The sequence below is a fragment of the Truncatella angustata genome (assembly GCF_020726525.1).
Source record: "Truncatella angustata strain MPI-SDFR-AT-0073 chromosome Unknown BKA67scaffold_5, whole genome shotgun sequence".
Taxonomy (NCBI): domain Eukaryota; kingdom Fungi; phylum Ascomycota; class Sordariomycetes; order Amphisphaeriales; family Sporocadaceae; genus Truncatella; species Truncatella angustata.
The window spans coordinates 2185089-2197850 of record NW_025763385.1 but is presented as its reverse complement, the minus strand read 5'-3'; the positions used below and the strand labels follow the sequence as shown (position 1 = coordinate 2197850).

The following is a 12762-nucleotide window of genomic DNA, read 5'->3' as shown; positions in this document are numbered from 1 at the left end:
CCAATTCGTTACCACCCAGCTGGTGTGTATACTGTAGCCAAGAGCGATCCTGTGAGATAAACGACTATGACTCAGCGAGGGAAGCTTGATCCTCTAGCCGTCACAGTGTATTGCCGTTGTCACATGGCACAAGTGACACGGGTGAAGAGCTTTCAGGTGTGGTGTTCAAGACGCGTATATACAATGAAAGGAGAAACTCGGTCCAGGTTTAGATCGCACGTACCATCCGACTCAGACGGCCTCATGGTCAAGCAGTACAAGTACGCGCATTTGGCCGAAATTGCCCGTGCTCAGAAAAAAGAATCCATCTTCAAGATATTCTGTCAGAAGTCAGGCCACTGCAAATTTCCGAGTCGTCCCAGTGCAAAAAATATTTTCAGCCTGTGGCAGCCCGAGAACACGGGTGAGACCGAGGAATCCGGCCCAATTAGAAAACTTTGCGAGCCGGAAAATGCGAAAATTCCACAGCGGGGCGGTTTTCTGCTTTGTTATGGAAACCGCCAAGACTCCCGGGTTGTCTGATAACGGGGGCGGGGAGATGTGCTCGCGTGAGTCGATCGCCAGTTGGCTCGAAAGGCCATGCGCAAGAAAAAAAAAATGGGCACGCGACCGATCAATCTCCATCGAGTTGACCCGATGGGCGCGATCGCGGATTCTTCTTGGGAAAACCTTCTTGAGTCTGGTATGTAAACAAACACTCGAAAGCTGGCCATCTCTGTCAACATCCAAGTTCAAGAATCCTTGAATTTCAATTCCACGTGGCCGAAATTCTTGATGCGCGGGATGACGTAGCCAGGTGGTGGTAAGGGTCCGTATGATGATCTGGGTTCACGATTTGCATCGTGAGCGCACGGTGTTTCGTGCATGATTCAGAATTTTAGCTGGGTGCTGGTTGAGGCGGGCGGTAGTTGGCCGAGTTAGACCGCATTAGTCCAACCAGCTCGAGTAAAGTTTTGTGTCCGTGGGACATGCTCAAGTACTTGCTTATACTGTAGGCACGAGGTGGGATATTATTCTTGCCAAAGCATCCATCTACTGTAGTTTCTGTACAAAATCGACTCTTCCAGATTGGGTGAGTCAGCTTGTAAGCACGAACACCATTTCACACCCGGTCAGCGGACTCTTAGAATGGTCCGAGGTAAGTCTCTTGTAATGGTGCATGCCAGTTGGTGCACGGTGTCTGTTCTGTTTCATCTCAAGTAACTGGACGGAAAACATTTGATCTGCGGATTGGGCACGCAATTTTGGAGTAGATCAACGTGCTATTGATACAACTGTATGTGGTTGTCTCTGTCACTGGTTTTGACATTGCGGCTGGGTGTAGAAAGTCGATACGGAGAATGCCATGTATCGCGAAGAGGAAGTGGAAGAAGGGCATAAATCTCGACAGCTTTCATCCTGCCGCAGCGGCACCGCTACATCCCGCGCGTGCGCGGCTTCGGATCTAAGATCGGGTATAAAAACCATATCCAGGAGGGATGACCACCGTGGCGCCCGACTGGAGTACCTGTACATACGTAGCAGTACCTTCGCTAAGCGGGTAGGCTGGTGGGGAAGCCAGAAACGCCAGGGTCCCGGACTATGCTGCGTGAGGATAGTGGATGACGACGACGAAACTTTGGCAATAATATCATATTGATGTGATGATCGTCACCAATAGTTCTATATAATCCATTCGGACGGACTTAATGATGACAATAGTCTCTGGCTGTGAACAATGTAATGAAAAAAAAAACCTACTACAGAAACGTGTTGCAAAGTGCCATGTTGAGGGGGGGTTTCGAAGCACCTAGGCACGCTGCCGATTTCCAATGCGCCTCGGATCTTTCGGACTCTAGAAAGCCACTCGGATGCGCCTGTGATTCGAGAGCCCGACCTGCCAGGGCACCCAGGGCTCCCAAGGCATCCAAGGCACCCTAACGCCGCTGCGTACTTACGATTGGCAATCAACTCACCGCACCGCAGTCTTGGCACTTGATGGCTTCAGTGGTGATTGTGCTGCAACCTCCCAAGCCTAGTCTAGTCACAGTACAGTCTGTCTATCAACGGTAACACAATGATGACGTCTAGACGTCTAAACGGCGGGCACTACCGCCGGTGAGCTTTCAACAGTGCCAGTGGTTGCATCAAGCAGTGGGCGAGCAATTTGACAGCAGCGGTTCGTTTGGAGATGGTATGGTATGCACGCGGATCTCCATTCGGGCGGGTGGTGATATGTGTTTGGTCGGGGTCGTCCGTTGCCAGACATGTTTAATCAGCACGCAGGATTGCTACAGTAGAGTATGCATTTCTGAGGCGTCCGCGAATCTTGAGGCGTGCCGCAGTGCCGAACCCCGACCAGCTTCCCCACCAAATGGCTTGGAAGGCTGGGCAATTTCCCAAAGCTTCAGGCTTGCACGTTTCCCGGAAAACAAACACTTTCAATAAGAGTGTTCAACATACCCATGAAGAGCATATCTTTGGTGGGGACTGCATATTCGTACAGTACTATGGTGCAGTAGCGTAGCTGAGCGAAGTTATGGAGCTCTCGAAATGGAATCGGCCTGTCGGCGCCTGTTGAGAATGCGAGATCGTATCACAGTATGTCCATCTGAGCTGCTGGCACCATGGTATTTTGCGAGCGCGAGCATCCCCCCCCACTTGAGCTGAGGTACCTATACTTGGCGGGATTCGATACTAAACTAGCAAGCATCGGTTTGGGAGAATTTGACACAAACCGACGTATGCGGAACTCGTCCAAGTAAAGCAAACTAGTGCTGGTGTACCCTCCCTCAATGGCTATTTGCAAAGGCTCAAGTTCTTCGCCCATGACCCTGTCTTACTTACAATACCGTCTTGTCATAGACACAACTCTTGACTCCACCCTGCCGAGGATTCATTCCCTATGAATGATTACCAACGGACATGCGGGCGTCTAGCATGCATCTTTTGTCTTGAATCCCTGTTTCCGTTAGATCCGCTCTCTTGGGAGCCCTTCTGCATATGAAGTCCTGATCCCCATAGATTAAGTACGCATCTGCACACAACTCTGCTTTTTTTGCCTCTGTACGACGGTAACATTCAGACCAAGTATCTTGGTTTGCACACGTTCGGCCGCTTTGGAAGTTTGGTTGTCCAGACAACTTCCCTCCGTGATAGTAACGTCGACGTCAAAAGTTCTTCATCACAAACGGTCGAGTTATTGTCATTGGTCGCTGCGCCGGGCCGGTGCTTATACAACAAGATGCCGAATCTCAACAACATGTTCCCATCGAGGCCGTCGCTGAACATCGCTTTGCCCAAACGACTCAATCTGGCGGCCCTGGGTTCTCCAAAGCGACCGACAACGGGACGCCGAAGGAGCAGTTCGAAGCCCAAGACATTCGATCCGAAAATCGAGCATGTCTCTTCGTTACAGAGATCTTTTTCGCCTGCAGAAGGTGTGCGGTATCTTCGCCACCAACACAAGTGGACGCTTTTCGACCTGCAATATGTCGTTCTTGCCATGTTCTGTCTGTCCTCGTTGTACATCATCGAGGCGCACGCTCCTCTTATCAAGTCGGCTGCCGTAGTGGCATACACGCTGCTGCTATTGACGCCAGTGACCAGCCAGTTCTTCCTGCCCTCCTGGCCGATATGGACGTACCTATTGTACTTCTTTTCCAGTCGGTAAGTTGTCCCGCCACCACGGCCTGTGCCAACTCCAACTTCGGCGCAAATCGCAGCAGAATGTTCGTAATTACAGCAGCTGACCTCCAACCGCGCAGTTACATTCCAACCGAAGTCCGCCCTCACATTTGGGTAAAGGTTCTGCCGGCTTTGGAGAACGTTCTATACGGGGCAAATTTGTCCAACATCCTCTCAGCGCATACGCATCCAATCCTCGACGTCTTCGCCTGGATCCCCTACGGTATCGGACACTTTGGCAACCCCGCAATCTGCTCCGCATTGATGTTCCTGTTCGCAGCTCCGAAGACGCTGCCGGTATTCGCAAAATCCTTCGGCTGGCTGAGCATATTCGGTGTCACCATGGCTCTCGTGTTCCCGTGCACTCCGCCGTGGTACGAGAACATGTATGGCCTCGCGCCCGCCCATTACGGAATGCCTGGTTCACCCGCCGGCTTGGCACGAATCGATAAGCTCTTCGGAGTCGACATGTACACCACGAGTTTCACAACCGCACCCGTGCCGTTTGGTGCCTTCCCAAGTCTGCACGCCGCGGACGCGACGCTCGAGGCTCTGTTCCTGAACTACTGCTTCCCCCGATTCCGAGCCTTCTTCATCTTCTACGTCGTCTGGCTGTGGTGGGCCACCATGTATTTGAGCCACCACTACGCTGTCGACTTAGTAGGCGGTAGCTTGTGCGCTGCCATCATCTTCTTTGTCGCCAGGACCAGATACCTGCCCCACCAGCAGGGCGAAAAGTCGAACCGATGGCAATACGACTTTGTCGAGATCGGTGAGATGAAGAAGGCCGCCGACGAGGAGCTGGGCTACGGCCTAGGCTTGTTGGAAAGACGCGGCACAGGCGACGACGATGAGTGGTCGGTTGGCAGCAGCACTCTGTATAGCCCCACCATCGCCAGCGGCAGCTCCAGTCCAGCTAGTCCTGTGCTCGAAGAAAACAGACGAAGCGCAGACTCTAGCAGTGCTGGCTCGGCATCTCGTAACCGGTTTTGATAAGCCCCCCACTGTTGCCAATCACCGGCCCGGATCGGAATCTCCATCTTGGATAGATGGAACTGTGTAATAGAGGCCAGCATGGACTGGTCCTGGAGATATGAAAGGAACATCAGCATTGTGAAGAATAATACCCTTGCATCTGTACGGCGTTTTGGGGTTTTGGTTTAGCATCTCATTGGGAAGGCGCCAGCGGGCTCCAACGATGGACGATCATGAATGAACTGCATAATACAGGTCATCGGCATAGACGGCGACTCAGCACGAAGCTCGCTCGAGCATAATATAAATACAAATAATGAGAATCACATCCTATACTCGATTATTATGCAATATTTCCAGTGAAATCATCAAAGGGTTGATTGGTCCCCAAATGCAAATTCAATATAAGACGTTGATAATGGACCGATATATCTCAAGTGCCGCTATATCATAACCCGAGATAGGAAATTATTCATATTGTCCACAGGTACCGGAGCAGTGAGGGAAGAAGATCTTTACCAAGACATACCTCGAGATATTTGCTCTTGAAAGAAACAATCTACGTACAATCACCTTCTGACTGGGAACGGCCAAATATCTCGGGTTCGTCGCTAATCATACACGGAGCGAAGGTTGCTGGGGGGCTCTTCAAGCACAGCTATTGCCCTTCCCAGCTAGTAAAAAGATCCGTCAGCCAGGGATCACTGTTGAGATCCAACATCAGAGCCATAGTATCCGCAGAGATCTCCGCCGTCTCGGCAATCCCCGCGTCCCCGAACTGCCCGGGTCCCGCGTCAGCCGCCGACGAGGTCGCATCCTCGATCGGGGGCAACGAAGAGCCCCATATAGACGCCGTGGCTCGCAGCGTGTTCGAGCCCTTGCTGAACATGTCTCCGCAGGGCATTGTGGCGTCTCCCTTCAGACCAGCCGCGGCAGCAACCTTGGACATCTTGTCTGCCAGGCTGTTGAGGACGGCGATGACGTCCACCTCACGGCGGACCGCCGCGCGGTCCCAGTCGGGCTCATCGAGCACCGAGAGGCGGTATAGCGTCTGCAGGGAATGCGACATGTGGCACATGAACGCAAACGGGAAGCCGACGTACTGCACGGGCTCGAACGACAAGACGATCGACATGCTGCGCTTGATGGCTTGCAGACAGTCGTGTAGTGCCTGTAGCCGTGGGATATCCACCGGCTTGATCACGGAACTCGGACTTGGTCGGGGTTGCACTGGCTGCTTCCTCATTTCCGGGATTGGTATTGATGACGGGAACGCGGTGGGTTGTGGCATGATAATAGGGATTGTTGGGTGGAAGACTACCATTTCGTATACCAACACCTCCGCATTTTGCAGATGGGAAAGAAGTATCTCTAGAGTTTTACGGTTAGCTTGTACGAAGAGTTGAACGAGTATGAGTATGACTTACTATTCTCGGATAGCTCTGGAGTCAGGGAGCGCTTGAGCTGGGCTAGTCTGTCTCTCAATGGTTTGATGTACATCCATGGAGGGCTTGAGAATTCGTAATCCGCGCATTTCCATGTGACACGCGCTATGTCCTCAATTATCAGTTTAACTCTTGCCATTGCCACTAGCAGCTCGTCGCCAAAGTATTCTGGCTCTGCCGCTAGCTTCTCCAGACAGACATCCATGTGAGAGGTCCATCGCACGACATCGATTCTTAAGAAATTCGATATACTGCCGAGGGTGTAAGTCGTTAAAAAGCAATTCTACGATATATGGTCTTACCTCGAGCACATCACAAAGGTACCAATGACAGCACGCCGTTGCTCGTTGGTCTGCGGGGCGCGCGGCGGTAGTGTGTTGGGAAACCAGCAGCTGTTATTTGAGTTGACGACGAATGGTTGATCAAGACGCAAGTCCTGAACGAGAGAATTGGCTAGGTTGGCAAAACGTGTCTGGAAACCCCTCCCACGCGTCTGATGAGTAGCCCTGCTAGAGTTAGCACCCATAGAATTTTGATGACATGGACTGGGTATTATACACGTACCACCCAAGATAGACCATCAAGCCCAACAGCAGATCTATATCACGCTCGAGATCTACGAAAACTCTCTGCGCAAGGACTTCTCTCACTTTGTTGCCATACGCGCACAACCGCGAAGCTGACCTTTCACAGACTGTCCTAATGTTCAACCAGAGGAAAGGCCGAAGTTGTTTCAGCTCTAATGCTGTCGTATCCGCTGTTATCCATACGAATGGAAACATCGTCAAGTAGTCATTTCGAAACCTTTGGAGGATGCTCTCGGCCTCGAATGGTGATAAATCATCCTCGATACCTGCTGTGCCTGACTCAGAAGCAACTTGTGATGCCGAGCTTAAAATACCAGTAGAGGGACTCGGATACGCGCCGGCTGATGCGAGTGCATCACTTGGTGCCTGAGCTTGAACTTGGACTGTGGGTATCGAATTACTGCTTTGTGGTGTCGGCGAGCCCTTTGAGCCGGATTGCTGTGACCGGAGAATCTCGACCAGATCATTCAAACGATCCTCCAACTGAGATGTTCTTGAACCAATGTCAGGCTTCCTCGCAGTACGCTTTCTCACGCCTTCCGAAAGGCGGCATTCCATCCCTCGTCGATGGCATCTTAGAGCCAATCAGCTATGCCACAATTGAGGACGATTGGGCATATAGTTACCGTTCGCAAGTGCCATTGCCACGGGAGACGCACTTGCATTTGGCCTTGGCGCAACCGCTGCACGCCTGACCATATGGGGCTGATAGGCCAACGATGGGCTGCCCTCTTTCACACTCCATCGCCCCAGTGACGATCTAGTTGCAATGCTTCCGGAGTTTACTCAATATCCGATATCCGGCCAGAAATACAGCGGATACATACTAGACATTATGAAACCCGGGAAAGTCGTCTCGACGAGAAGTCCTTTGGTGTTATGGCGGATTCCAGCTTACGGCTTGCCGGAATTCCGTGATAGCTGAGCATTTGCGGGGATTACGGCATTCCGAAATCCGACTTGTTCTGCGCTATAATGAAGCGTATTGTATCGCAGGCAGCAATGTTCCAATGTACATTTCGACATCGCAAGTTGACAAAGAGCCGTCAACCTAAAGAATGTAAGCTGATGAACGATTTATTCTAGATGCCACATTGCCCCAGCACATCCCTTTCGTGTACCTGAGTCACCTACACATCCGTCGAGCGTCGCACAACAAAAGCTCCGCCGCTAGTTTGACTGCAAAAATGAACTGTTGCGCAGAGAAGGCAAGCAGTTAGGTGTTCTACGAGCTGCTCCTTGAGACAATTTGAATGGTGGCTCCGTGATCCCATTATTTTTAGACTCTGTGTATTCTCTTTAGCTAGGCAGCTTTTATCCTTGAGCGATGGTGAAACTACCTTGAATCGCTGTTCACTATTTGTTGCACCTGGCGTTCCTCTTCGGGCTTAAAAGATACTGCGGGTCCCCTAAACTCCGTCAGCCATGCTGACTGGCTTGAATTATGTGTCTATAATGTTCGATGATCCCATGCAGCTACACGGCACCTCGTACGAACAACGCACAAGGGTTACAGGAAAGAATTTTGATATCGAACCATGGTATTCCCAAGCCAGGCGTGTTTGACTTGCAAAAACCGCCGCATCAAGGTAACCATCAATTGTAAAGTATCAGTTCCTTGACTGAAGTCTCTAGTGCGACGCCGCTAGACCTGCCTGTAGCCGCTGCAGCAAGGCAGACCGGCGCTGCGTCTGGTCCAATGCAACCAGAGCGGGCGGTTTGGTGTTCAAATGCGAGAACGCACATGCTGAGGGTGAAGCGAGACGCCCACGCAAAGCGCCGTCTGTCGCTCCTCGGGGTCTTCCAGCTGTACAGATCCCGGGCGCATTGCGCGAGTCAATTGATACTCATGCACTCAACTTTTGGGTCCGGAACTGGACAGATCGACCCAGTGACATTCCGGACATCGGACACGAATATCTCACCTACATTCCAAGTCATTGGGAAACATGTCACACGGGCTCGAGTCTTCGGCTAGCCGTGTCTGCCCAATCGTTAATGGTCTTTGGGCGGCTGCATAATGTCCGCCAAGCAATGGCAGAAGCAGGCAAATACTATGCCCAGGCGATACGGAAGACACAATCCGACATTCAGACTCTGGCCCATGCCGATATCGACGAACTTGTGCTTGCGACTATGCTGATGACACACTACGAGGCACGTTCAAGAGGCCTTCACAGCCCAGTACTCATTGCTGACATGCAAATAGACAACCACGTACAACCATCGGATTAAGTCAACGAATTCCCATTCCGATGTCGCTGATGATGGGGCAGGCTCTCGTTATTGGAAGCATGTCTGTCACTACCTGGGAACAGCAGGGATTTTGAAGACCATGAAAACAGCAGGAGGACAGTATTCGTTGAATTTGCCCCTATATCGGGCTGTTCGGCGACCAATCGTACGTCGAACAATGCGCATATGTCCAGTGTTCTTGATCCTTTGAACAAGCGAACTGATAGGGGACGACTAGGTCCGAGCAGCCATTCTCCGTGGCATGCCTGTTCAACATTGGCTTCAGGATGCTGCGGCGTTCGGGGAAGAAGGTCCTGCATTACAGTTAGACTCATTGATGATTCGTATTGCGGAACTTCGAGTGACGGCATCAAGTTTGTTGCATTCAGTGCCACACAGTACACCATCTGTTGAAACGTTGGTGGCTCTGTTGGCCAGGAGTCTAGAACTAGATTCTGATCTCTCAGCGTGGCCACACAAGATCGCTAAGGACTTTGAATACTCAGTTCTTCCATTGCCCCAAAAAGGCAAAGGCATGCCACCCTTTTGCGGCAATATCGCCCACAACTATCGATCGTATAGCCATGCATCCGTTTGGAACAGGTATCGTGCTGTTCGCATGATTTCCAATAGCTTGGTCTTGCAAGTTATAGACGCCATTTCGAGTCTTATGATCGTGGCGCCAGCTACCATTGTTCAGTCACGGGCATCCCTAAACACAATCCGTCGTCTGGCAAGCGATATTTGCCAGTCTCTTCCATACTACTTCAACTTTGGATATCCGACGAGTGACAACATGATACCAAAGGTCCTCACCCCGCTATCTTGGCCCTTGGCCGTGGCCATCAGCATCAAGGGTGTACCTGACAACGAGATGTATTGGTTCAAATATACACTGCAAGCTGTTGCAGGAGCCCTGAGTGATAGCGTGCTGGAAAACATTGCGCAAGGACAGGTGTTCAAATTCTGATATATCCAGTGCTACAAATATATAGTACCACGGAATAATTTGGGATTTCTCATTGATCCTATAAACGTCTTTAATTTATAAGCTAATAATATCATTAGCAGTTAAATATTCTATAGAAATTATTACGCAAAACTTATTTATAAGTACTTATAAGCAAAATATGAAAGAAACTATAATTTTGCAATTTATTTTAACTTTATGTAGGGTGATTAAATACAATAGGTTTTGGTGTGATTCTGGGGTTGGTGACCAGACAAAATTCCAATCATTTTATATAAAACCACCAAAGAATACAAGCAAGACTATGAACTAATATACACCTACCTAGGCAGATTTCGTCTGAATTCTGAGACTCGAAAATCGTTCAATCATGTCCAACGACCGGTCGAGGGACATATGGCTCCTCCAGATACTTGACCTCGTCTTCAATCAAAAACTTGTCGCGCATTTCGCAGGCTTCTTGAATCCTTTCGACCGAGTTCAAGCCCACACTCGGGACTGATCCCTTGCTCTTATGCCAAGCTAAAGCGACATGCGTCATCTTCCAGCCCTTCTTCTCCGCGATTTTCTCGGTTCTTCTGATAATCTCTTCGTCTTCCCCCGTCACGCCAGGGTGGTGTCCCGATGGCTTTTTTGACCTGAGCGACTTGTCCCACCCAAACGGGCGCGCCAGACGTCCGGCATACAGAGGCGACCAGGGCATGATGCCGACTCCCGTCTCGTTGCAGAACCTGATCATCTCCCGCTCCTCCTCGCGGTAGCAGAGGTTATAGTAGTTCTGCATGCTGACGAACTTGGTCCAGCCATTCTTCTCGGCAACGAACTGCAGCCGTGCGAACTGGGTAGCCCACATCGAACTTGCTCCGATGTAGCGCACCTTGCCGGATTTCACGAGGTCGTGCAGGGCCTCCATTGTTTCTTCGGGCGGGGTATCATGGTCATACCGGTGGATCTGGAAGACGTCTATGTACGTGGTTCCGAGGCGAGCAAGAGAAGCCTCCACAGCTGTGAAGATGGCGCTGCGTGAGAGACCTAGCATGGATGGTCAGAACCTCATTATCTGATATATGATGCCTTATGCTCGTATTTGACTTACCTCCTTGGTTGATATAGTCCTTGCTCTTGTTCAGCACCTCCGGATACGCATTACCGATGACGTTCAGCTCCTCGCCGACATGGTGGTAGCATTTGGTCATGATCACGATTTTATGGCGGGGGATGTCGAACTTTTTGATTGCCTTTCCGATGATCTGCTCGCCCAGGCCGCTGCAATAGGTGCCCGCAGTGTCCCACGTGTTGATGCCACAGTCGTATGCTGCCTTGAGGATATCAAGGGACGGCTCCTCGTCTAGTGCCCACGGTATGATCTGAGATGACCCCATGGCCATGGTACCTAGAATAGGCCATGAAACCTTCAAGCCTGAAGACCCGAGTCGCACGTAGTTGACCTTGGTGGCCTCCACGGACTTAGCGACAGATGGTGGGATGGGAATGCCGTACTTTGACATGTTAACTCGAGTGCGAATGATGATATGCTACGGAGATAAAGGAACGAGGATGGTGTTTTAAGCTGTCCGAGGGAAGTCAATGGTGTGTGGTGCTGTGGTGATGTCTGCAAGTCTTTGGGATCGAGACATTCTGTCGGCTTATATCTTCAGGAAAATGTATGGGGATATCATTCCCCTCTCTGCCATACCACATTGAGCAATTGCTTTTCGGTCCAAACTGGACTTAAGCCCACAAAAACTCCGAAAGATTCCCTTTACTTTCCTTTATCTGAGGCTGAGTGTTGTCATGATCCGCTGGAGTAGTGCAAAACTATAACTCCACACCTCGCGGGTTTGTCTAGAAAGGGGATAGCGCATGTAATGTATACTGTTGGCGTTGTTGAGGTTAAGATTGATTGGCTGTGTTTGTGGGGCTGACAGAGACGCGTGTGGTTTGCGGTACCAATGGACAAGCTTACTTGTTCATGCCCAAGCCGGTCAAAATGAGATTACTACAGATTGAGTGTATATTTTCTATAATCTGAGTCATGATTGCCATGCCACTCACTAAACTAGTGGACTCATACCAGGCTGTCGCACTTTAAATGGATGCCGAGTGGGGCATTAACACCGTGAAGTACATGTATGTGATCGGATATTAGCTTCCCTGTAGTACACAAGATAACGAACGAAAAGTTATTCGTTCAAATTGGCTTGAATGCGGTGAGGTTTTCGGAAAAATAAGCGCGTGTCCACATGTGCAAGCAAGCAGTCATTGGTTCAGTCGTCTGGTTAAACATATCGAATATTTCATTGCAAAGACACGTTCTTGCCGCACACAGGGCTTCCATCTTTGGCGTTGATTAGTTGATGATGCTATCCTAATTCGTGTTTACTGTGTGTGTGTGCTGTGTTTATTTTAGAACAGAGAACAAGTTCTGGATATAAAAAAGGTCAAAAACCTCACTACTAGGATCGAGCCCAGTAGCTATGAAAAACCCTGTCCATTAGGTAGATTTTTCCGCACAGACAACGCCCTTACACGCTGACCCTATAAGCTAGCAAGCCAGCTTTGGGCAAGAACCAGCGCCACTGAGAAAGAATTGCCTTCTTAGAATTTATAATAGTAACTGGACCCGCTCTTGGCATCTTTGCTATTGCAGCTCGGCTACCTTGGGTTGAAACAGGACGTTGACTCCTCATCCTAACTCCTCATCCCGCCATAGTTTCATCTCTTGTTAGTGACCTGGCAATATAGGCCCTATAACATTTGCTCTCAGTCCATTCATCATACAGCCATGACCACCTCCCAGAAGCTATTCATGCAAGCATGTGACGGCATTTGCAAGCGTGCCACCGCAGGCGGTAAGGGTTCAGAATTCCCCAAGGAAGTCAAA

The 12762-nt window shown here is 50.3% G+C and overlaps 4 protein-coding genes across 4 annotated transcripts; 2 read left to right on the top strand and 2 right to left on the bottom strand.

Moving 5' to 3' along the window:
* Positions 1 to 3241: 3241 nt before the first annotated feature.
* BKA67DRAFT_518764 (PAP2 superfamily protein) lies at positions 3242 to 4659 on the top strand (the record flags this gene model as incomplete). The annotated part of the gene is made up of 2 exons (XM_046098039.1): positions 3242 to 3648; positions 3747 to 4659. 2 exons carry the CDS (start codon positions 3242 to 3244, stop codon positions 4657 to 4659), a joined length of 1320 nt encoding a protein of 439 aa, XP_045957446.1.
* A 640-nt stretch (positions 4660 to 5299) lies between these two features.
* Positions 5300 to 7231, bottom strand: BKA67DRAFT_659807 (uncharacterized protein; the record flags this gene model as incomplete). The annotated part of the gene is made up of 4 exons (XM_046107519.1): positions 5300 to 6012; positions 6069 to 6337; positions 6389 to 6592; positions 6651 to 7231. The coding sequence occupies 4 exons, from the start codon at positions 7229 to 7231 to the stop codon at positions 5300 to 5302; spliced, it is 1767 nt and encodes a 588-aa protein (XP_045957445.1).
* A 980-nt stretch (positions 7232 to 8211) lies between these two features.
* Positions 8212 to 9878, top strand: BKA67DRAFT_536861 (uncharacterized protein; the record flags this gene model as incomplete). Its single annotated transcript, XM_046100224.1, has 4 exons — positions 8212 to 8262; positions 8309 to 8797; positions 8883 to 9074; positions 9147 to 9878. The coding sequence occupies 4 exons, from the start codon at positions 8212 to 8214 to the stop codon at positions 9876 to 9878; spliced, it is 1464 nt and encodes a 487-aa protein (XP_045957444.1).
* Positions 9879 to 10242: 364 nt separating this feature from the next.
* Positions 10243 to 11386, bottom strand: BKA67DRAFT_659805 (NADP-dependent oxidoreductase domain-containing protein; the record flags this gene model as incomplete). The annotated part of the gene is made up of 2 exons (XM_046107518.1): positions 10243 to 10910; positions 10975 to 11386. 2 exons carry the CDS (start codon positions 11384 to 11386, stop codon positions 10243 to 10245), a joined length of 1080 nt encoding a protein of 359 aa, XP_045957443.1.
* Positions 11387 to 12762: the final 1376 nt, after the last annotated feature.